Source organism: Musca autumnalis, unplaced genomic scaffold (genome assembly GCF_047663935.1).
Source record: "Musca autumnalis isolate F117 unplaced genomic scaffold, ASM4766393v1 scaffold_5, whole genome shotgun sequence".
Taxonomy (NCBI): domain Eukaryota; kingdom Metazoa; phylum Arthropoda; class Insecta; order Diptera; family Muscidae; genus Musca; species Musca autumnalis.
The window spans coordinates 137,209,025-137,235,183 of NW_027412088.1; the positions used below are offsets into that span (position 1 = coordinate 137,209,025).

Sequence of the window (26,159 nt, forward strand, 5' to 3'; positions counted from 1 at the left end):
AGGAACATTTATGTAAGCAATTTTAGGGTGATCTTGGATGGATGTCCGTGTAACGGCATAGAGTAAATAAAAAAAGTTTATGGAAGCGCTCTGTATTTTATCTTTTGACGACATTTACCATATAAAATGCACAAAGTATGTACATATTTAATAAAAGTATATAAAGTATGTAGGTGTATATAAAGTATGTTTGCATTCCCCTATTTACATAACATGCCGATGACATAAACGACGTCAAAGTTTCATATTAACAGCATAAAGGGCGATGATGTAGTGAAGTTGACATAACAAGGACAATCATACCAAAAAAGTTTAATATACATATGTATATTTGAGGGTTAAAAAAGTAACCCAAAAGAACAGCCTGAATGAACTTCTTTTACATAACAAGAACTATACTGCCAAAAAGACACAACCAACAAAAAGTCAAACTTTGTCAAAACTTTAAATAATTTTGCAAATTGCAAATCTCCATTGTAAGCAAATCACTATAAAAAAACAATTTCAGTGGTACTAACGAGACAAAGGAAATATAATTTGGAAAGTTTGCAGACCAATACCCAATACATGAATGATGACTTATGCCAATACATATCGATTTATTTATTGAGTGGACCATTAAAGTATTATACCCTACACCACTATGTGAAAAGTGGATTATAAGTCGTCTGTCCATTATAAATTGTAATCAAACTCCAGGGCGCAATTATGGACCGATCGTCATGAAATTTTGTATGGAGGTCGGGTTTAGACCAGAATATAACAATCTTTTTATTGGTAATGATCGTGGAATATTTAGCGGATGAAATGGGCCAAAAACATAATATTTATCCAATTTTGTAGCGGCTCTGTAGGTCAGAATAATAGTCCGACTAACGCAAAATTTTAAATAAAGTAAGAGTATATTGCAAAGAAGAAGCTTGCAATATGAGATGGCGATCAGATAATATTTAGAGGGTTAAATGGAACACAACTTTTGTGTGAACATTGTGAACATTTTTAATATACAGCTTATATCTTTAAGCTGTACTTGGGAGAGGAACGCTTGACCTTTCTGTTGATGTCAATTGTGTTTGTGTACATGATAATATAAAAGAGTTACAGCCTAATATACCCAATAATTTGTTTGTAGTGTAATCATATACACGCTAGAGGTCGCAATTATAGCTCAATAATCACGAAATTTTGCAAGAGGCAAGAGTTAAGGTAGAAGAAGATGCCTACAATTTTGGATGATGATCTGATATTATTATCGGATGAAATGGACCATTACTTTTGTATGAAAAATAAAAAATATTTTTTATCTGTATTTTATTTCCTGGAGAGCATACGCCGGCAAAGTAGCCTACATATGGAAAAAGAACTACTGACCTTTCTCCCTGATACAAATTGCAATAACGTGTCTGCTAGATAACGGGTCTATTGCCTAATATATAATGGGTTTTGTGTAGAGAACCACTGTTCTCATTCCTAGTTTTTGCATTAATGCAAATTACAGGGTGCCCCAGCGTATTAATTGTAGTGTTGGGCAATCTCGTTCATTGAGCGGATCGATCTTTTTCATTCCGTTCACCAAAAAGATCCGGGTCATTTACTTCGTTCGTTGGCTCTTTTTCGTTCAACAATACATTTGACTGTATTATTTTCTTTTGAAGTCGTTCGTTCTCTGTTGCATATGACTCCGTCGTTCTTTTCACCGAATCGTTCTTTTGAAAATGTTCGTTCACGAATGACACAACTGTTGTTTGTGTGCTAATGGGGGTGGTTTTGTTTCTGAACGTAGTGGTGGTGGTTTTGATATGAAAGAACCAGATGAACGAATGATGCAAAAGAAAGATATGACCGAGATGTGCTACTGAATGAGGTGAGTTACTGAGCGAGAGTAGCTCTCTGAATCATTGTTTGTTTTGTGTGGAAAGCGTTTGCTTAGAGCAAAACCAATGCTGCTAATTTTGTAAGCAGCAATGACTCGTCCATCGGGGATCTAAATGAACGATATAAAACAATGAGCTGGATACGGATCCGTTCGTTCTTTTCACGGAATCGTTCCTTTGAGCCGGTTCGTTCATGAACGACCCAACTCTAATTAATTGTCCAATTGGATTTGTATACATACATTGCAGCATGGGTCGCTTTGCCATCTTTTTTCAAAATGATTCCCCAGCCAGGCAACATCAAATTTTCAATTTAAATGTTGGCGACATTTTCCGAGTATTTCAGCTATGTACAACAACTCTACAAGTGGTGTCTTAGGGCACGCCGTTCGGACTCGGAGATAAGCTGTGGGTCCCATATCATTGAGCGAATATGAATCGAGGTATACTCACCCATTGACTATAGCCTTGGCTTACTTGTTATTAAATAATTTGGAGCATGTAAATGCTATATTCCAGAAAATTAGAGCAAATCCAGACTGAAATCAAAACAGAATTGTAGGAAAAAAGACGAAGTTTAGGAACGGGAACGACAAATCAGGTAATTGAATCCATCCACCCAAATCCGATGATTGGAACCTAAACATTCTATGCTCTCTGCGCAACAAGAATGTACAAGTGATGTCGTACGACATGCCGTTCGGACGAGGCAATAAAAAGTAGGTCCCATATGATTGAACCAATATGAATCGGCGTTCACTTATTGATATGAGAGAAGTCTGCCTTGTCCCATGGAGGATGTTGTGGAAAGGAAAGTACGTCACCGCAAAGTTCGGTACAAACTAAGGTTTCTTTACTTAGATTATACGAGTTGCGAAAGCAAATATAAATTAGAGGCTGTACACAACACATCAAAATTACTCGCTTATTGCAACGTGATCGAAATCATGGATCGAACTCTTCGAGGAATAACGGAAACGTTTGAAATAGATGAAAAATAACGATAAATTGGGGGCTTTTGAACGGCAAAAATGCTAAATCTTACTTTCTGAAGTTTAAATTTACATCTTTAAGGTACTTAGCGATTTTAACTTCATCGAAACAAAAAATAAAATAAAACTATAATAATTACGTAGCACAGTGGTTGAGAATAGTTTTTCTTGGCCAAAAACTCTGTAAATTTTGAACGAATAGATATATTTTCATAATTTTGTTGGACAGATAACATAATCAGCTTTCCGATGCATTAAAAACCTTCGAATTCCGTCTATTAGTTGCAGAGGAATTTTCATATTTTGCATCAAAATATGAGTGTTTTTGAGTTTTTAATATGTTTTAACTATTTAAACAAGGTCAAACACCAATATATAAAACATAAAAATTCAAAAAAAAAAAAATCTTAGAACATTTGTTTTTAATTTTTTTCCAAAAATTTGAAGCATTGTGGCGTTTTTTTATTGGGATAGCGTTTGCAATTTTGTTTTTTCAAAATAGTCTGGCTTAATCCCATTGTTGTTGTTTTAATATTTTAAAACAACTATTTTATTAGTGGAAAAGATTTGGCATTGTTCGCCAAGGGGTAAGGCAGGGAATACTATAGTTTCGATCCACGCCACTGGATCTCATCAGTTCCCTTGTTTCTTGTTTGTGGATATTCTCCACCGAAGTTATTTTTCAATAACTTCTTCAACAAGAAACTTTTTATACCCAAACATCAATCGTCAGCTCGAAGTATAAAGGTAAGCAAAGAAAAAAGTTCAATGAGAAGTTTTTCCTTGGCAACCTCATACAACTCCGACGAAAGTGTCTGCGAAAACAATTCAAACCTCTTCCACTTGTGTGTGTCGTCGAATTTCGACAAATGCACACACCAAAATTTGGTTGGTCTGCTTTACAGCAAAAACAACACACGTCGTGCCAGTGTCTTTAATTTGAAGCATTGTGGCGTTTTTTTTTATTGGGATAGCGTTTGCAATTTTGTTTTTTCAAAATAGTCTGGCTTAATCCCATTGTTGCCACAATGCTTCAAATTGAAGACACTGGCACGACGTGTGTTGTTTTTGCTGTAAAGCAGACCAACCAAATTTTGGTGTGTGCATTTGTCGAAATTCGACGACACACACAAGTGGAAGAGGTTTGAATTGTTTTCGCAGACACTTTCGTCGGAGTTGTATGAGGTTGCCAAGGAAAAACTTCTCATTGAACTTTTTTCTTTGCTTACCTTTATACTTCGAGCTGACGATTGATGTTTGGGTATAAAAAGTTTCTTGTTGAAGAAGTTATTGAAAAATAACTTCGGTGGAGAATATCCACAAACAAGAAACAAGGGAACTGATGAGATCCAGTGGCGTGGATCGAAACTATAGTATTCCCTGCCTTACCCCTTGGCGAACAATGCCAAATCTTTTCCACTAATAAAATAGTTGTTTTAAAATATTAAAACAACAACAATGGGATTAAGCCAGACTATTTTGAAAAAACAAAATTTTTTCCAAAAATTTAATTTTTTTTCTAAAATTAAAAAAAATCCTCCTTGGGTATTCAGAAAACTCATATAACTCTTATAAAAACTCATATATTAAAAAAGTCCATTTGTGTAAGAAAAGCAATAATTTATATGGGAAACGGTATGGAAAAAACAAATTTTTATCCATGAAATTTCAAAAAATTTCAAAAAGTATTACAAGTGTACAAATATATATATGGTCTGAAGGAGGACACTCTCGGGTATCATTCTGTGGAAACGGGACTTTGTTCCAAGCTGTTCCCTAAAAGTTCTAGTTCACTAAATTTCGAATTTTACTAAAATTTAGTACCTGAGGAAAAATAAAATAGCTCACTTCGTGTAAACGCTACGGTAATTTATCTTAAAGACAACAATCCTATCTACCTAACAAAGAAACAAGGAATACAATATCTGTTACAGTTTAAGAGAAATAGCTATTTCTTTCTTCAGAAATTTGCAAAATGACGTATTTTCCAAAATTGCAAAAAAATAGTCGTCTTTAGGAGCACGCCACTCCCACACCTTCCAATATTTTGACCTAATTTTTTGATTTCTTAGTTTCAGTATATTTGCTATTATATTTGCTATCTAATCCCATTTAGAAATTAACAACCGCTGACGACAAAAAATAGGGGGTTTTGGTCAGGAAAATCGATTCCTGAAACACTGTGCGTAGGTGGCCCAAGCCAGAATAGACTTCCAACGTTTTATGCTACTTCTCTTTAAAAATTTGCATCATCGGACCCAAATATGTTTGTACGAAATCCGTTTCAAACGATTTAGAGTCAATTAAGGTGTGCCTATCTGCCTGTCTGTCTTCCTGGCTGGAGCGCCCGAAAACATCGAATGGTTCAACCAATTTGGTCCTCGTAATATAATGTCCAAACTTAGATTAAGTTCGAAGATGGACTATATCGATCCACTCCTTCCGGCATGTGCCCCTCAAAAGTCAAAAATTTTCACTAAAATGTTGCGCACCATAACTCTCGAATAAATCCAACGGATTTGGTCAAAAATTTGTTTTTCGTAATATTTCGTAGAGACATGGATCATACTCCATACCTTTGGTTACCTACCACACAAAATTTCAAAATTGTTCACACAGGTGCAGTATCGGGCCATGTTTCGGATCGTTTTGAATTTTACAGTAGGTTGTCATCGACGCCCCCAATACGACAGTACAATTTCTTTCGGGGGGCATGTCCTTATTTCCTGAGATAACGACCCAATAACAGGCATCAAATGAAAGGGTCTGATGAGCACGATAGCTCAATTCGCCGGTGTTCGATTTGGCGGAAATTTTGTACATAGTTACATTTCTTCCAAACATACATCAAGATCCAAATAGCTCAATATCGGACAACACCTTCCAGTACCTCCCTCACCAAAGTTGAAAAATTTCACTCAAATGCATTTTAAGAGATGTTGGAGGATAGTTTGGAATGTTTTTACCAAGGGTGCTTCTTGTGTTCCAGCGATATAGTGCATTTCGAGGGCAAGTCCATGAATCCTGACATTAAAAATCTTAAAAATCATAATAATCGAAAGGAGTTATTGACATTGGTCCAACCTTTGCACTTCGTAACATTTTTTCTAAACTTAAATCAAGTTGGAAGATATACGGGACAACTCTTTCCGGTGCTTCCCTAACGAAAATCCTAAATTTTCAATTGATCGAATTAATGGAGCTATCATGCCTAAGGAGTGTGCATTGAAAAAGTGGTATCTTGCGAAGTCCCGCACATCCATCCAATATGCTACGATCGTTTCGCTGGTGGTTATTCAGCCCATCAGGCATATCAGATGATTGGCTAGACAAAGGCGGATAACATCCATTTGTACGAACAATATCGCAAATTTGCAGATATGAAGTATTTTTTAAACCTTTTTTCTTTTTAGAATCCCTAGGTCATTATAGCCCAATGAATTCAATCAATTAAAAACATTCATAAATAATGAATAAATAAATAATTTTGATTTGCAGTTTAAGGGCTGTTTGAGGATCATTTTGAACTTTTTACCGAAAGTTGTCCTTCAGATAATAATTTAATTTTTCGTGACCAAGCTACTTGACATAATGACCCGAAATCTTTAAAAACTACCACGGTGAATAAAGTAATAACTCCCAAAGTTAGATTCAGTTCCAAGAAGGACTATGTCGGTCCATTCCTTCATACACCACTCATACATAAGCTTTGTTCAAACGCTTTAATTTTATTCTCCATACTTTCCTCGATAATGACTAGAATACTCAGAGGTCTGGCAATATAAGGATTATGGTTGTGTTATGGTGTAGAATGCTGTGATTTGGATATGTCCGTGGAATACTCACGAAAGTGCTATTAATTTTCAAAATTAAGGGGTCTGTTCATAGCACATATACTGTTTTTTTGTACAGGCTGATCCTCTTTTACCAGTTTTATATTACCTTCAAAGACCTTTCATTAATACAAATGAAATTGACAATCTCTTATGTACCCTTTGTCGTATTTGTGTGTTTTCACAATCTGTACTCCCCCTTAAAATTGAAACATAACATTACATAAATTTTTCATCAAACAAGTCTAGAAGAAGAAGCAGACAAATTTACGCACATACAACCACATAGCAAATGTCTTATTATGTATGCACTGGTAAAGTGATTGAAAGTTTGTGAAGAAAATGTAATTACAATTTTTCTCTAGGGGGAAGAAAAAAACAAAACAAGACAAAACTAACAACAAAATATAAAGAACATTTCTTCAACTCCTATGGCCTTTCTGTTTCTTATTATAAAACTATGTATGTATGCACATGTCAGTATGTGTGAGTGTAGTGGCAAATTATAATTTTCTAAAAGTTAATGTTCAGACACAGGTGAAGTGCTGCTACCGGCGGCAATGACAACACCATTCATCTCAACACATTTACCTGAATAATGCAAAGATTTCATTTCCATTTCAAAATCTTAGTAGGAAAATTAGTTGCATAGAGAACAAAAATAATAATAGTATTTTTTGCCAATTTATATGAAAATGGAAAATTTCATTACACACAAAACCCAATAAAAATAGCAAAATTATGAACATTGAAGGAAATTAGTAAATAATTTTTATATATTATATTTTCTTTGTTCAGTTCTATTGTTAACGATAGAAGAGTAAGGCTTCATTTTGAATTTCGATTCCACAAAACCAAAACCAAATTTAATTTTGTCCAATTGAAGAAAATCGGTATAAAATACCAACTCTCAGAAGGCTTTAAAGTGGCAACTGAGTATGTGATAAATTTCAATACACTATCTGAGGAAGGATATCGAATATAACCACATTAACTGATTTTCAAATAATCGCAAACGCCACAGGGTGCTGAATTAAAAATTTACTTGATGTGCCTTCATGTGTATCTTGGTTCGATAGCATTGAAGCACATCGGAAACGAGTCACCAATTATAAAGAAGCCCAAATCCCTCCAGTAAAAAACCCAGATATCAGTAGCAATACGTTTAGTCCGGTCAAAATAGACATGCGTATAAGGGGGAAATAACAAAAATTCCCACAAAGCTGAATTTTGGTGGAGAGCTAGGGTTTGCCATTAGAAGCAACGTCCTAAAAGTCCTCATCGATCCCATCGATTTGGGGTCAAAGGTCATTTTTGGAGGCATTATTCAGTTTTTTTAATTTTTCTCAAAAATGGTAATACTAAGCAAAAGCCCGCTAAAGTAAAAGTTGTAGATTCAATAATTGTCTACAAGATTGGTCCTTATGATTCTTAAAAAAGACTTACCATTTTCGAGATATCTCGATCTAAAGGTCAATTAAAAAATTAGCCGCGTAGGTACATTATGAGGCGAACCGGTTAAAGTAACGACACTATGTGTTAGATACTTCCGTAAGCTTTCAAACGATATCCACTTTGCAGTAATCGGTTCAGAAGAACCGGGTCTAACCCGGTTTTTAAATTTGGCCTTTCGGGTCTAATAACCGGCGAACCAGATCCGCAACCGTTGAAAATTATACATTTCGGTAATCAGCGCAACAAACCCTACCTTCGGACAAAACTTGAAAAAAATCGGAGAGTTTTCCTTGGGGTCGTGGGTTAAATGGGCTATTTTTGCATAAAATGACTCTAAAATTGAATAACTCTACTAAACACACTCCGATTTTGTTGGAATTTTTTTAAGAAGATAGCTATAATTTCGCTCTTCAAGAAAATATATATTTTTTTGGGGGACAGGCCCGATTACTTCGCTTATTTTAGCCGGTTCGTCTGAATATGTGCATATTTCCCTTATAAGTGCATAAAAATCATGTGTTTTTTAGAACAGCAATATCTCAAGAAAGGTTCCTTCTAAGAAAAAAATTATAAGGGTCAAACTTGTAGATAATTTTTCTGTCTACAATATTTACTTTAGTCACTTTTTGATTAGATCAACCGTTTTCAAAAAATAAATCCGAAAACCTAAAAACCCTTAAATTTTGACCTATGACCCCGAATAATTTTTTTTGCACACATGGGATCGATGGGGACTTTTAGGACGTTGCTTCTAATGGCAAACCCTAGCTCTCCACCAAAATTCAGCTTTGTGGGAATTTTTGCTATTTCAATGTCTATTTTGACCGGACTATTATGTAAGAGAAAATTATTGAGAGAAAGGTGTATATTTCTGACGAAATTATTGGCACCATATATTTTTTTGCATACTATAGGGAACTGTTATTGTGTGAGTGCAGGGTTTTTAATTATGTAGTTGAATTGTGTGTGTGGAGAGTAAAGTTCTTTGAGGGGACGAGTGCCCTAATTTGCCAATACCAGGACTATACCAATCCGTTTTAAGAACCGGCAAAATCGCCATATAATTTGAGCAGCTATCAATGAAAGTTGCAGAATGTTGTTTGACGATATAAAGTGATTTTTTTAATTGCAATATTTGATGTTATATTGCAATTAAAAAAATCACTACATTTCGCTACATTTACTTAAAACAAAGGAATATTGTGGCAATAACGGGTTAAATTAATATGTATAATAACGGCAATTTTGTACATAGTAACATTTCTTCCAAACATAAATCAAGATCCAAATTGGTCAATATCGGACAACACATCCTAGTACCTCCCTCATCAAAGCTGAAAAATTTCGCTCAAACCCTTTTTAAGAGATGTTGGAGGATAGTTTGGAATGTTTTTTACTAAGGGTGCTTCTTGTGGTCCACCGATATAGTGCATTTCATGGGCAAGTCCATGAACGCTGACATAATGGTCCAAAGCTCTTAAACATCATAATTACACTATGCAACACTGAAAATGCAAACAACTTCTAGTATGCAGTTTTCTAAACTACATATTGAGACTACAAAAGCCCTAGTAGGGGTTTGTCCTGTCAGATCCAGTTCGTATTTTATGGCCTCATCTAAACCGGGTTAAAACTACAGTTTTTTCCATTTATCGGGTCTTTATCTCCGAAATGATTAGGAATTTCGGCTTGCTGTCTTTGGTAATATTGTAGCCCTAAAGTAGCATAACTTATCTTTTAAACAGACCACATAAGAAAAACCCATCTGAGGCATCAAAATTGATAAAATATAGAACATTTTACATAATTGCTAAACAGCTAAACTGTTGGGAGTTGAACCGAGTAACGTTTTGCAAAAATACTCCAAATAAAGTTCTCAGCAATTCTTCAGAACATTCTTAAACTCTACAATGCTTACTTTATGTTGTTTAAGCGACATTTTGTATCATCTTTTTTCAACACGTATTTCAAACACACTTCACATCAACAGTTTATTCTCGCATTTCGGATTTCACCACATTATTGACATATTTATTAAATGGTCGTTGAAAAATATTCTGAAAACAACGTGATAGAGGCATTTACAAGAATGACATCTTCTGAAGAGTTGTGTATTACATTCCAGCGAATATTTTTACAAAAGGAAACATTAACGGTTTTGGAGATATGGTGCGAAATGTATACAAATTATGGAAATTTTCGATATTTTATAAAATTTGAGGCAATAAATGTAGTTTTTCGAGTTCATTATTTCTCCAAATATTTTACGCTTGCTCTTATCTACAAATTTGCTTCAGAGGTCAGATGAAGATTCACATAGGTTTCAGAGGTATAGCCCAAAATTGCTTTAAAAGGTCAATATTTAACCATGTTCAGATGGCCACAAAATCCAAGCTGGATCTGACACATCAAACCCGAAATAGGGTCTTTGTCATTTGGGTCTGTACTTTCAATCCTCAGCTCAAATTGTTTGCGCAAGATTACCTTAAAAATGTTGCACAGTGTTATCGAAAGGAGTGACTGACATTGGTCCATATAATTCGAGCAGCTATCAATGAAAATTGCAGTATGTTGTTTGACGATATAAAGTGATTTTTTTAATTGCAATAAAACATCAATTTACTTGAAACAAAATAATATTGTGGCAACAGCGGGTTAGATTAATATGTATAAAAACGTATAATATACATAATGAGCATTAAATTATATGAAATAATAAACAATAAATTGCAAAAGGATTTTAAAATGCAAACAGACCACAATTTGCTCAATGCTGTTCAAATGCCGAGATAAAAGTGAAACCCACAAAATGGGTCCTGGTAAGGCAACACACAGACACGCAGATGATTATTATCCAAAAAGGATGTCAATTCTAGTTATTTATATAATTAAAAAAATTAGCAGCAAAAACAGTAACTAAAAAAATACCAACAATCAAAACCAATCAAAAATTCCAATTAGTCGGCAACAAAAGCATTCAGTACATAAATGTGTGTATGTATTTATTTGTGTATGTGTGAGTATATACATATGCAAATAACATAATTGATGGATGTTTGTGTGGATTCTGTGATATTACAATGTATTATTATTATTATTAGTAGAAGAAGCATTGTGTGATGATACATTACCATGATTTAAATAATAAAAATTAAGAGTAAACATAGAGTGTTTTATAGAAAAATACTAGCAAAGTGCCCGCTACTTCGTATGCGGAAAGGATATAAAAAAAAAACAAATAAACAATATATAACATGGAAATGGCAAACCCTGAAAATTTTATTGTACTTATACCAATTTTAATCAATAATTATTGTTATTTTAGTACTGTTCGTACCGCTTTAGTTCGATTTTCATAAAATCAGCCGTATCTCACCCTTACATGTCAACAGCGAGACCAACATTGCACACCAATACTCACACTAAATCCAAAAAATACAGATTCCAGCACTGTCCCTACACACCCAACAACAAATTGAGTGCCACTAAGTACTCTTCGTACCCATAAGTACGATTTTCCAAAACTACCTCAATCCTTCACTTCACCAGTAACCTTAATTCCAAAAAACAGGATTCCAGCGCTGTCGGTGCACTCAAATTCAAATTGTACCATTTGGTATATTTCGTGCCCATAAGTACGAATTTCAAAAACTACCTCCATGTCTCAATCCTACACTCCAACCGTAGTCTTACCAAATTCCAGGATTCCTGCTCTATCCGTTCCGCCAAATAGCCACTGTACCAAATTTAGTACCATTTAGTACCCATAAGTACGAATTTCCCAAACTACCTCAATCCTACACTTCAACAATAATCTCAATTCCAAATTTCAGGATTCCAGATTCCAAATTATACCAAATTTAGTGCTTTTCGTATCCATAAGTACGAATTTCCAAAACTACCTCAATCCTACACTTCAACATTAATTACGAATTTAAGGTTTCACGCTCTATTCGTTCACCCAAATCCAAACTGTACCAAATATTTAGTATTTTTCTTACCCTAATGTAAGAATTTGCAAAACTAACTCCATCCTACACCCCAACAGCAAGCTTAATTCCAAATTTCATTATTCCAGCTCTGTTCGTTCACCCAAATCCAAATTTGGTACTTTTTGTACCCATAAGTACGAATTTTCAAAACTACTTCCATACACTCCAAATGTAGCCTACGAAGTACGAATTTCCAAATTATCTCAATCCCATACTCTAACATCAATGTTAATTCGAAATTTCATCCTAAATCCAAGTTGTACCAAATTTAGTACCACTTAGAACTTTTCGTAACCTTAAGTACGAATTTTCAAAACAACTTCTACAATCCAACAGTAGCCAATCTTATATTCCAGCAGCAATTTTTATTCCAAATTTCAGAAATTCAGATCTATCCGATGACCCAAAACTTAATTGCACCAAATTTATTACTTTTCGTAACCCATAAGTACGAATTTCCAAATTATCTCCATCCCACACTACAATATCAATCTTAATTCAAAATTTTAGGATTCCAGCTCTATCCGTTCTACCTAAATCCAAATTGTACAAAAATTAGTACTTGTCGTATCCATAGCTACGAATTTTGAAAACTACTTTCATTCTTTTCTTAGTAGCCTTAATTCAAAATTTCTGGATTCCAGCTCTATCCGTTCGCCCAAATCGTAATTGTAACAAATTTAGTATCATTTAGTACATTTCGTACCCATAAGTACGAATTGTCAAAACTGCTTCCATAATACTCTCTAACAGCAGCCATAATTCAAATTTCAGGATTCCAGCTCTATTCGTTCGCCCAAATCGTAATTGTACCAAATTTAGTACCATTTAGTACTTTTCGTACCCATAAGTACGAATTTTCAAAATTACTTCCATTCTACTCTCTAACATCAGCCTTAATTCAAAGTTCACGATTCCAGATCTATCCGTTAGCCTAAATCATGATTGTACCAAATTTAGTATCATTTTATACTTTTCGTACCCATAAGTACGAATTTTCAAAACTACTTGCATTCTACCCTCCAACTGTAGTCTCAATTCAAAATTTCAGGATTCCAGCTCTATCCGTTCAACCTAAATCCAAATTGTACCAAATTTAGTACCGTTTAGTACTTGTCGTACCCATATTATACTCTCCAACAGTAGCCTTAATTCAAATTTCAGGATTCCAGCTCTATCCGTTCGCCCAAATCGTAATTGTACCAAATTTAGTACCATTTTATACTTTTCGTACCCATAAGTACGAATTTTCAAAACTACTTGCATTCTAGCCTCCAACTGTAGTCACAATTCAAAATTTCAGGATTCCAGCTCTATCCGTTCAACCTAAATCCAAATTGTACCAAATTTAGTACCGTTTAGTACTTGTCGTACCCATAAGTACGAATTTTCAAAACTACTTCCATTCCACTCTCTAACAGCAGCCTTTATTCAAAATTTCAGGATTCCAGGTCTATCCGTTCAACCTAAATCCAAATTGTACCAAATTTAGTACCATTTAGTACTTTTCGTGCCCATAGGTACGAATTTGTAAAACTACATCCATTTTACTCTCCAACAGTAGCCTTAGTTCAAAATTTCAGAATTCCAGCTCTATCCGTTCGTCCAAATCATAATTGTACCAAATTTAGTACTTTTCGTACCCATAAGTACGAATTTTCAAAACTGCTTCCATTCACTCTTCAACAGTAACCTTAGTTCGAAATTTCAGGATTCCAGCTCTATACGTTCGCCTAAATCATAATTGTACTAAATTTAGTACCATTTAATACTTTTAGTACCCATAAGTACGAATTTTCAAAACTACTTCCATTCTACCCTCCAACTGTAGCCTCAATTCAAAATTTCAGGATTCCAGCTCTATCCGTTCAACTTAAATTCAAATTTAGTACCGTTTAGTACTTGTCGTACGAATTTTCAAAACTACTTCCATTCTACTCTCTAGCAGCAGCCTTAATTCAAAATTTCAGGATTCCAGGTCTATCCGTTCAACCTAAATCCAAATTGTACCAAATTTAGTACCATTTAGTACTTTTCGTACCCATAAGTACGAATTTTCAAAACTGCTTCCATTCACTCTTCAACAGTAACCTTAGTTCGAAATTTCAGGATTCCAGCTCTATACGTTCGCCCAAATAATAATTGTACCAAATTTAGTACCATTTAGTACTTTTCGTACCCATAAGTACGAATTTTCAAAACTATGTCCATACCGCTCTCCAACAGTAGCCTTAATTCAAAATTTCAGGATTCCAGCTCTATCCGTTCGCCCAAATTATAATTGTACCAAATTTAGTACCATTTAGTACTTTTCGTACACATGTGTACACTTTTCTTAAACCACCTCCTTATGTCAATCGTACCTTTTAACCTTGATTCTCAAACGAAATTTCAACCTTTTACCTTTATCCGTTCACAAAATACGAATTGGTTCCAAATTTAGTACACTTTAGTACTTTTCGTACACTTATAGTTCGAATTTCTAAAAACCCTTTAGCACATCTTTCCTACACTCTATCAGTAACCTTCATTCCAAATTTCAAAGTTCTAGCTCTACCGGTTCGCCAAATACAAACGGTACCATATTTAGTACCTTTTAGTACTTTTCGTACCCTTCCAGTTCGAATTTCCAAAAACCCAGCCTTATCTGACACCTTCGGACCAAGACTGACCCTCACCCAAAATTTCAAGATTCTAGCTTCAGCCGTTTGGTCTGGGCGTTGATGAATCATTAAGTCAGTCAGTCAGTCAGTCAATCACTTTACTCTTTTATTAATATAGAAGATAATATGTAAATATTTAATATAATGATGATGGATATGAAACTCATGGTAGAAATGATTCTATAATGGTTTAATGTTACTCTCCTAGGCAAACAAACGTATCACCTAAAGCAGTTCATATTAAATATTCGATTTAATAGATTGCCAGAAATCAGGATATACTAATTACAGTACACGGTGAGCCTGAACTAACTTTAAATGTATGGTGCTTACACCTGGAAATTTTGGGCGGATTTTGAAACTACGATCATAGATGAGAAAAATCAAAAAACAACATAATCGTGGCAGGGCTTTTTAAATAAATCTCGGTCAAAGTTCTAATTTTTAGGTTTTCGCCATCGTGTCCTATCGAAATGGGACCAAAGAAAATTTTGTAGAGAATTTTCACTGCTACAACATTTTCTTTCATAGAATACGGGCTACAAAATCAAAATCCTTTTCCCCAAAAGGATTATGTACAAATTCGGCCAAATCGGATACTCAATTGGTGCTGGTCAGTCATTTTAGTTAGTACCGACGGGGTTGTTTGAACCTTTGGCCCATCTCTTAGGAAGTATGGACTTGTCTCCGAAAAAATTGTAATTTTGTGTGGGAGGCCAAGCTTCGAACTTGACCTAAGTTTGGACAAACTATTATGAGGCTCAAATTTGTCGTAAATGACAGCTACTTCAGACCTTGGGGCCAATTGTGTTCATTAGGGTTATGACTTTTTTACAACCTCATATCCCTGTATCATAGCGTGATGAGTTTTGCCATAAGATTATATAAAATCATAATTATAAGGTGATTCGGTGAAAAAACCTCACGCACAAAATGATTTTAAAATTTGAATTTATCAAAATTATAGACAATTTTTTGAAGTCACTGTAAGTAGATATACAATTGAAAATAAACTTTAGAGTCAAATGAGATAATTAAACTGACATAACATTTATTTCTCACTAATTTCCTTCAATTCTGAGAATCGTAAAAATGTCGTAAACGCTTTTATTATAAGATATAATTTTTTAACAAAAAACAACAAATTTAAAATTTTTTCAAAGTGGTTTGTGCATGACCTTTTTCAATATTTGAATGAAATAAATATTATTATAGTTATTAGTAGGCTTATATTTTTTTATTCGTGCAACAAAAAATAATTTTTAAAAAAAATGTTTTTTTTTCATTTCATACATTTTTTCAAAAAATTATATTTTTAAAATCGATTTGTGCGTGAACTTTTTATATTTAAATGGAATGAACGATAGAGTAGTGATTATTAGGCAAAATTTCATTCATCCCTGCTACAGGAAATCATTTTTGAGAAAAAATGTCAAAAAGTCATAACCCTAGTGTTCATCATGGAAAGTATTGAAGGAAAGATTAGAGGAAGTAGATGTTTTAGAGAAAACAAGTAAGAAAGTATCAGTCAGTTGTGCTGAAGGGGATATACCCTCAGCCTCTGACAAAAAAAGAAGCAAACACAATAATTATGCCGTATATAAAATAACGTGGAGCTTTACCAAATCATCGATATATATCAACAATTTTTAGTAGGCATACCAAACTCGAAATATTAAATAATGTTAAACTAAGTATGGGCGAGAATTTTGAAAAAGTTTGAGAATAGGCCATTATCTCAGGAGGTATGGACTCGCCCCGAAAAAGTTGTACCGTCGAACAGTGGGCCGCAAGGTACTTGGGGTCTAAAACCATAATTTCAATTTTATATAGCCTCGCCTGAGGGAAATTATAAATAGAATGCATGTAATGAGAATCTGACTAGAGTAGTTCTTACATTTATCCCAGGTCATAAGGGACTTGTTGGTAATGACAATGCAGACGAACTAGCTAGAGCAAGATCCTTCTCCAAAGAACTTCCAAAGGCGTCAGTCGCAACACCAATGAGAGTAGTTAAGGTGTTACCCCCACTTCAGAAAATCGAAAACAATTTATTATCCTATTTTAAAGTAGAAGTAGCATAGAATATGAGGTCAAAGTCGATCGGAACAATATTGCCTGAAATATGAGCTTTGGAAGGGAAAGATTATTATGTTTTGTATGCAACATAGAAACTACTAAAAAATTGAAATTTTTACTTTTTTGGTCCACCATTTGCGTAAAGTCTAATATAAAAAAAGATCGATGTAGGACTAGATCTTTGTGTTCTAAATAAGCCCATAATATATGACGAGCGGTTCATTAGTTTTCGAGCTTGAGTTGGCACTGCAAAACAAAAACATGGTTTCGTGGGCGGTCATTTTCCACAAAACTTCGTAGTATTTTTCAACAACAAAAATTCAGAAAGTAGATAAAGATGTTGACTTTCAGATGAAAAAAAAATTACCAAAAAAGTTTGGTAGTTTCTTGGAAAAAATTTTCCAAAAAAGTTTGGTAGTTTCCTAGGAAAAAAATTTATGAAAATTCAAAAAATGGCCTTTCTTGGGCTTTATTACTGGGGGCTACCCTTAAAGGGCATATCAAAATCTCCATGGTCACATTACATCAACAAACAAACGTAAAAATCCTTATTAGCCAAAATCTGGCAAGTTTTGTTGCCGTTTAATTCAATCAATTATAACATCGTGTGACTCCGATCCGACCCAAAGCCCCAATTCATTCGCCGTCTCATTTCCGTCAATATTGGACTTGATGACTTGAGTGATTTAAGGGTCGCTTGGGAATAATATAGTCACCACTCCATACAAGTTCCTTTTCCTATTGTTTCTTAAATCTGCAGCCTCTTTAATTACAAAGATTTCTGATGGGAATATACTACAATTGCCGTTCAACTTATATGAGAGTCTCTGCACGAGGATATCGCAGTAGACGCCGGCTCTTGCTTTTTATGCCGTTTACCTTTAGACGGCATACAAACCTATACCGACGGTTCTTCTGTCGAATATGCGTAAATTTGTTAGTTCGAAGTTCATTTGTGGTAATATATAATTACGGATTCCCTCCGAACACGAAGGTAACTATATTCAACGTATCTCGTTGAGCTCTTTGAGCCGTAGTGTACCCTTGGATGCCAGTTCCTGAGCTAAGATATTTAGTGGGGGGAGATCCAGTAGCGCATTTAGGGCAACCTACGGATTGCTCTTCGTAACACCAGTTATTAGAATTGATGCCGCTCGTTGAACACTATTTAGTTTACGTAGATACGCTGCCTTTTTCAAAGCATTCGACCCCACCAGGAGTCCATAGGCAAGAATTGGGCGTACAAAAGTCGTAAAAATCCGATGGATGACCTGTGATCTCTGTCCCCATCTCTTGCTAATGGAGTTCTTACGGGAATACAGTGCTATTAGACATTGTCTTGTCGCGTTCCTCGACATTTTGTTCCATGTTAAATGGTTCTCCAGAATGTTGCCGAGGCTCTGAGGTAACTTTATCCTGCAATGGTTGTGCAAAATGATGCCGAAGAGAGATCTGTGGTGAATGCAACTAGCAAAGGTGAATGGTTTGATTTTTGTCGTGCTCGTTAACAAGGTGTTGTGGCAAACTTCTGAAAGGAATTGTCATCGATGTTTCAATTGATAACTCTGCCGCTTAGCATTTTGTCAATCCAACTGATCAGTGCCGAGGAAACACCTAAGCCTGTCAGTGAATTATGGGTGGATTCAAACCTGGTGTTATAGCAGGCACCTTCAATGCCAAGGTAAACTGCTAACGTAAAATTTGAATCTTCTATATTTTTCTCGATAAACCCAATAACCTCATTCAGTGTTTGTTTTTGCAGATTTACCTTTGATATAGGCATGTTGGGCAGAACTTGTAGCGGTATGTGAATGCTTTGCTCAGATTTCAAGGTCTAGAAACCTTTTTATAGTTTTTAATAGAAAGAAAGATAGGCTAATCAGTCTATAGTCTTTGGAAGTGTATGACTTGACTTTCCCGCTGTGGAAAAGAACCTCACCGTGGCTTCCGCCATCTGAAAATATTCTCCAGATGTGGAATCAATGCCTTTAATGTTTTCGGCCAAGTTGACTTAAAGGGTTTGAAGGTGTTTATTGCCCATGCAATGCATTGATTGCATGTAAACTAAAAATTAACATTGAAATTTACCCTGATATTTTTCAATAATTTTACCATGTAAATATTAATTTAGTTGTTCTTTTGTTTCTAATTTACAAATTATTTAATATTCAATGACAGATTCCATTTTTTGTTTTGTTTTGAGAGATCATTGAATTGAAAAATAATCACTAAATAATGATGACAAATGAAGAATCGTTGGCGCGAAATAATATTTTTTTACAGTGATAAATTATTTCAGGTTTTGGAGTCGCAGGGTTATGACAACATTTTTAACTAAACAATAATAGGAAAAGAGACATTTGTTAAAATGACACTAACTGAACGGAAGTTTAACGAAAAAAAAGAGAAACAATGTATAATGGAAACAGGAAGGAAGAAGAAAATGATGATACAACTAACCACAACCAATTCCCAAATGAAATGAATGAGCAATTTAAAGTAAAGGGATGACAATGATGACGATGTAACTACAAATGCAATGTTCATGATAATGATGATGAAGCTGATGATAATATTGGTGGTATGGGAGTGAAGAAACGATGAGAAGAACAAACAAAACTTAATGTAAAACCAACAAAACCAATTTTTTAGACATTTGTGTTTGTACTTTGATTTCGGTTATTATTGTTGTAGTTGTTGTAAAAGTGTTAAGGTAGTAACGGTGTTGGTGGTTGGTTGGCAGTGTGATAAAGAATTTACAACAAAACCATTATTTTTGAAATTGTTTGGGAGGAGGAGTGTTAGTTTTTGTTTGTAACCATTTTGTAAAAAATAACTTGTAATGAAGTCAAGTGAATTAGAAGTTGTTTGTTTTTGCAGAGTTTAATTTGAGTTCTTTTTGTTGTTTTTGTTGCTTTAGTTTTGTGATAAAGTATCGTTTTTTTTTCTTTTTGGGTAGTTACCTTAGTTTCAGTTCCTCATCAATATATTGTAAGAGACTCCTACAAAAATATAACAAAAAACAATTGTAAAAAGAAACAAAATCATATAGACATACATACAGACAGTTGGAGAGAAAGAGTGAGAGAGGGAAACTTGTTGTGTAATTTGTCTTAAAAAGAGGAGAAGCAACAAACAAATTACACACCCAAGTCGATAGGTAGTAACTAAAATCAAATATTAACTAATGTAATTTAAACAAAGTTAAAATATTGTTGGGCATTGAGATAACCAGAGAGAGCAAGAAAAAAAACTAAAGTAACTCAGAAGCATTAGAAAAATAACAGGCAAAACTTTTTCCAACATAAGTTGAAAACAACTTTAAAGTTTAAAGTTATAAAAAGGTGAGAATAAAACTAAAACAAACAAATTTATCAGACCAATAATTGAGAAAAACTGTAGAGTTTAGGGTAAATAAATTAAAGCATTTGAAAACAAATTATCCTACAACTTTTAACTACTAAAGTTTTGAAATAAATGTTTTCTCTCAAAATGTCGGAAGTAATGTATTTGGATAACAAAAAGAAATTTCGTTTAAATCTATCAATTAATCATTAATGGAGAAAAATGATGTTTTTAGCCCATTTAATTAAATAATAAAACCATAAATTCAGTTGAGCATGCGCCTAAAACTATTTGTTTCCATAAAGCCATATTTTGTCATTAAGAGCTAACCACAATTATATATGTAGCTTAGACGATGCACTAGCAGACATTACCAAAGACCTTAAGCGTTGAATATTTTCTATTGTAAAAACTTAGTTTGAAATTGAAAAACTCCAAAGACTTTTTATTAGCAGATTTTTTATAGAAATTTGGTTTAATATTTATTTCAATTGGGGTTTTTTCTTGATGCAATATGAGAGTTTTTCAAAAGCTATTGTATATATAAAGTATTTAGTAGTTATCAAATTTCTACAGAAAACTCCAGCCGTACGCAAACATATACTTTGTGTTCAAGTGGCTGATTGACGGATTCAAAATTTTTAATGATAATTGTATTTTGCTACTGATGCTGCCAAAGAAAACATTAGTTAACTTCAGAACGTCGTGGTTTATGTTGAAATGTTTATCGAATGGCTTAATTCTAAATACATATGTATGTATGTGTGAATATTTAATGAATTGGCTGCTGTTGCTGCTTAAAACAATAGATTATAATAAATTGTAATTAATTGAATACATTATTGTGTTATAAATTTTCTTCTATAATGTTTCCACAATATTCGAGCAAATATAGTTTGGAAGAGAGATAATCAGTTGAAAATATAAACATTTTAAGAAAAACATAATAGCAAAAATTTCTGCGAGTTTTATTTGGGTAGACGTTGAATCTGTCCATAGATAAACTTATATTTCCAAACGAAGGTCTGTCTACCTTCTAGGAAAAATTGGAACTCAAATAATGGTTAAATTACACTATGCAACACTGAAAATGCAAACAAATACTTGTATGAATTTTTTGAAAGTACATATTGAGACTACAAAAATCTAGGGTTTTGTCCTGTCAGATCCATCGGATTTTATGGCCTCACCTAAAACTACAGTTTTTTTGCATTTATCGGTTCTTTATCTCAGAAACGATTAGGCCTGTCTTTGGCAATATTGTAGCCTAAAACTAGTAGAACTTATCTTTTGAACAGACCTCATAAAAAAAAACCCTCTCTAGGGCATCAAAATCGATAAAATATAGAAAATTTTACATAATTGCTAAAATTGTGGTCAGTATCAGCTAAACTATTGGGAGTTGAATCAAGTAACCTTTTGCAAAAATCTTCCAAATAAAGTTCCCAGCAATTCTTCAGAACATTCTGAAACTCTAAATACTTACTTAACGTGATAGAGGCATTTTACAACAATGACATGTTGTGTATTACATTTTCAGCGAATATTTTTCCAAAAGAAAACATTAAGAAAAAATTTACGGTTTTGGAGTTTTGGTGCGAAATGTATGTAAAATATGGAAATTTTCGATATTTTATAAAATTTTGGGCAATAAATGTAGTTTTTGGAATTCATTATTTCTCCAAATATTTTATTCTTGCTTCAGAGGTCAGATGAAGATTCACATAGGTTTCAGAGATACAACGCATAATTGCTTGAAAAAATCAATATTTAACCATGTTTAGATGTGGCCATAAAATCCAAGCTGGATCTGGCACAACAAAACCCAACTAGGGTTTTTGTCGTTTGGGTCTGTAATTTCAAAAATCCTCCGCTCAAATTGATTGCGCAAGATTACCTTAAAAATGTTGCACAGTGTTATCGTATGGTGTCCCCTTCCCTATTTAATTTTTTTAGTCACAGAACTCAGTATGACGGTAATAGAGTGAAATTATGTGTATTGTTTACAATCATAGGCAAAAATGACCGATACTAGTTTTACAAAATGTTCAAGCCCCACAAAAGTATATGAAGACTTAACAGCAAATTTCCGCCATTTCAGTTGGTAATGTGGCTAAAACTATCAATATTCTACAACAACTTCTATTTAGCGTTAACATAAACTCTCGGCATAGTGGATCGTCGGCCAATCTCTTGTATAACCAACCTTGCTACAAGCATCACCAAACCTATCATTCTATTGCAATTTATTGAAATAAAAAATACAAGGAAGAAAACTACACCATTTTCACATGTAATGCGAATAATTTCAGTTTAAACTCGAAACATTTCACTTGTAATTTGAGAATTCCAATTGAATTTCGAATTATTTCATTTGTAATTTTAGAATTCCCATTGAAATTCGAATTTTTCCATTTGTAATTTACAACTGAAATTCTTCGAATTACATGTGAAAATGGTGTAGTCTATCCGTAAAGTGGAGACCAACGAGAAAACCATGTTGCAATGGTTTTTTAGATCCCAAGTATCTTTGGACGAAATCTGTTTCAGTCAATTTTGAGAAAACTTAGCCAAGTCTGTCCTGTCTGGCAAAAATCTCTGGAATGGATCAACCGATTTGGTCCAAACATTCGATCTCTACATATTTTTTTCAAACATAGATCGGTCCACTCCTTCGGTCACCTCCACGATAACTCTCGAAGGAAGTAAACTAATTTGGTCCAGAATATGCACATCGTAATATTTCTTACAGGCACATATCAGATCAGACGACATTCGAGGTACATTATCGGTCCATTCCTTCGCTTACCACTCACACACAATTTCAAAATTTTTCGCACAAGTGTGGTATAAGGACCTCGCGGCCCCTATTATGATGGTATAATTTCTTTCGGGGGGCAAATCCACTTTTTTTAACAGCTGTACTGAAGCTGTTAAAAATGTACGCTCACCAAATTAAATGACTAGCCTATACTTTGCACATCATAATACTCGGTACAAAAATGATCGTGTCACTCTTTTCGGTACCATCCTCACAAAAGTTCAAAAATTTTGGCTTAAATGAAGTTTTGGACGAAATCCGTTTAAGGAATTTGGAGTGGAAAAAATCCTTACTAAATAATGGGAGTTTATACTAATTTTTGGTAGTCGTAATTACTTACAAAACACCCTTTTAACCCATTATTTTAACAAGGGCGTGTTGCACTCAATTACTAGTTACTCTATGGCTACTAGAAGTTGAAAAAGAAGCTATAAGCTACAAAAAAATATTTTTTATTTTTAGAACAGTTGAGGTGGAATTTGTTTTCAATTTCACCACACTTCATATTTTTATTTTATTTCGCTCTTTGTTGGATTCGAACACACGAACTTCATCTTCTTAGCCGAACACACTACCCACTATGCCACGCGTGCAAACATTAAGGGTTGTTGTAACGGATTACTAAATGACTAACGGATCCGAACTTTTGCTGGGATGATAACTCTCGAACGGACCACCCGATTCGGACTAAATTTCATACAGTGTAAGAAGTATTAGTTTAAGTTCGAGGATGGGCAATGCGGTGGTACACGTCTTTGTATAGCTTCCACATAACTGTAATTTTGGATTTCACCCATTTTGAAGGATTTCGCCATATTTCTCATCTAAATTAGCATTTCGAGTTCTCTATGAAAGATTTCTCCTAACAAAATTTGCTGTCATATTTAATTGCCCCCATGTAACTTTATCTACAGTTAAGGTTTTAGCTGTTTTTTGGAAAATGTTTCGGAACATCCACAATTGTCAATATAGAATATAATTTTTGGAAAAAAAAGATTTTGGCTGGGTAGTCATTTGATCTATCCATACATGAAAGTTTCAATTCCTGGTCGAAGTTCAAGAACATACGAAAATTTTGATTTATGGATCAAATTTCGACGAAATGTTATTTTGCATAATTCACGAACATCCGTTTACGGACTTCGATTACGGGTATAAAATTCATTAAAGAGTTGAAATATATTAAAAGAAATTATGCAGAGGAAAATAGAAAAAACCCTATGTCGGCAAATTTGATATTTTTACTTCTTTATACTGTCTTACTTTGAACAGGACCTCTTAAGCTAAAGACAGTACAAAGAGCGGTAGCAATATTAAACGCGGGTTTCATGAAAAGCGCGCTACAGGCGGCACTTTGCACATCGTAGGTACTCCACTAAATCATGCCGTTCGACGGACACATTTTGGAACAAATTTATTGTTACCAATTCTTGCGTTTGAAGTTATTAACTTAAATTAGATTAAATGATTTACTGACGGCTCTCTTGCCCATTAATATTTAAGTGCTCTTCAGCAGAACATGTTAAACAAATTTATAGTAGGTCAAGTATAATTGATAATATACATGCAAATATCCTTCATGAATATTGCTATTATGAAATTGTGGATTTTTATGTTAATGCTTTTTCATCACCATCTATCTCTCTATATAGAAAGTCTAAAACAACAAATTTGTTGTGTGCTTTTATTAACAAAAAACAACCATACAAAATCGGTACTTTTTGTTAGTAATAAAAAAAGAAAAAATGAAACAACCTTGTATGTATGAGGCTACTTTGCATTTTTTGTGTGTTCTGATGAGTGCTTTTTATCCCTGGCCAAAAAGTATATGTCCTTGAATGATGATGTCCTTGATGTGTAGGCTTATAAACACATACATATTTGCAGCATTGAGAGTAGTAAACTTTTAGCACGTTATTTGTGTTGGCTGGCTACATTCTCACTAGCGTTGCAATTTTCAATTTAATTAATTGTTATTTCGGGTTGAAACAAACGATAATAACAGTTATAGCTGCGAATACAAATTCCAAAAATTTTTTGTTTTGTTTTTATCCCTAGAAATCCTCAACAAAAGAAACCCTCTTGATCCACTTTACCAACTATATGCACGTACATATGTATGTGTGTACGTTGTTGGTTTCTGCAAAACATAAAGTAACAATAAATTCATACAAATCCTTTCGTTATCCTCGTTTCGATGTAACACTATACGGTAAACCATGAAACATATGCATTATTGATGCTGCTGCTTCTGTCAGTGTCTAGTCCAATGTGGTTTTGTTTTCTGTTAGTCCTTCGTCATATGTTTGAGAATACTATGAAAAAATATGCCATAAAAAGGACTACGATACCCTGATGCTGACAAACAACAAGGGCTCAGCTGTTAATAAAATGTAGAGATGATGAGAATGAAACGATTTGCGGTCGTTCGTTCGTTCTCAATCGGTCTACGACACGTAGCCTGTCGATTGGTGCTGTTAACCTTTTGCCTTTCTATTTTCTAGCCACATTGTAACTGACCTTTTTACGGTTTAGTCGGTATTGTGTGGTATTATTGGCTATAACTGCAGTAATTACCACAATTTATTAAAAAGTCCCGACCAACAAAATTGTATACACCATGATTGTCTTTCTGTTCTGATTTTATGATGGGATTTTGTTTTTATGACACGTTTTTGGCCTTTAACAAGAGAGGTGGTTTGAGTGACATGCGAATTGTTAATGGAAACTGTTGTGTTCAAAAATTTGTTGCCAATAAAATAAAGAAGAAGAAGAATCCTAATTGGCTTAAATCTTTATTAAAGGTTTTTAGAGAGAGACAGTTTTAGACAAAAACTAGTTATAATAATGAAATATTTTTTATAATTACATTTTTGACCTAAGGTAGGAGTGTAAACCTAATTATAATCGCCTCTATTCTATGTCTTCCAGAGCATTACACTTATATTGGCGGATCTCAACATATATCAGAGAAAAACTGGACTTGTTGGTTATTATATATCACAAGTCGACAGTGTTGTGGCTTGGGACTTGAATATTTTTATAATGGATGCTAATTGTTATTTAACGTTCTTTCTAATGACAGGGATGGGTAAACCTTTATAA

General features: G+C 34.0%; 1 protein-coding gene across 50 annotated transcripts in view; it reads right to left on the reverse strand.

Moving 5' to 3' along the window:
- hppy (MAP4K3-like protein hppy) overlaps positions 1 to 26,159 on the reverse strand; it is a 456,589-nt gene that overhangs the window by 13,098 nt on the left and 417,332 nt on the right. For 36 of the 50 annotated variants that reach the window (XM_073958047.1, XM_073958042.1, XM_073958022.1 and 33 more), the window contains one exon: positions 19,852 to 19,890. The exons of the other annotated variants lie outside the window; for them this stretch is intronic. In XM_073958047.1, the coding sequence (XP_073814148.1) occupies positions 19,852 to 19,890 (39 nt within the window). The remainder of the gene's footprint in view (positions 1 to 19,851; positions 19,891 to 26,159) is intronic. 50 annotated transcript variants of the gene reach the window in all.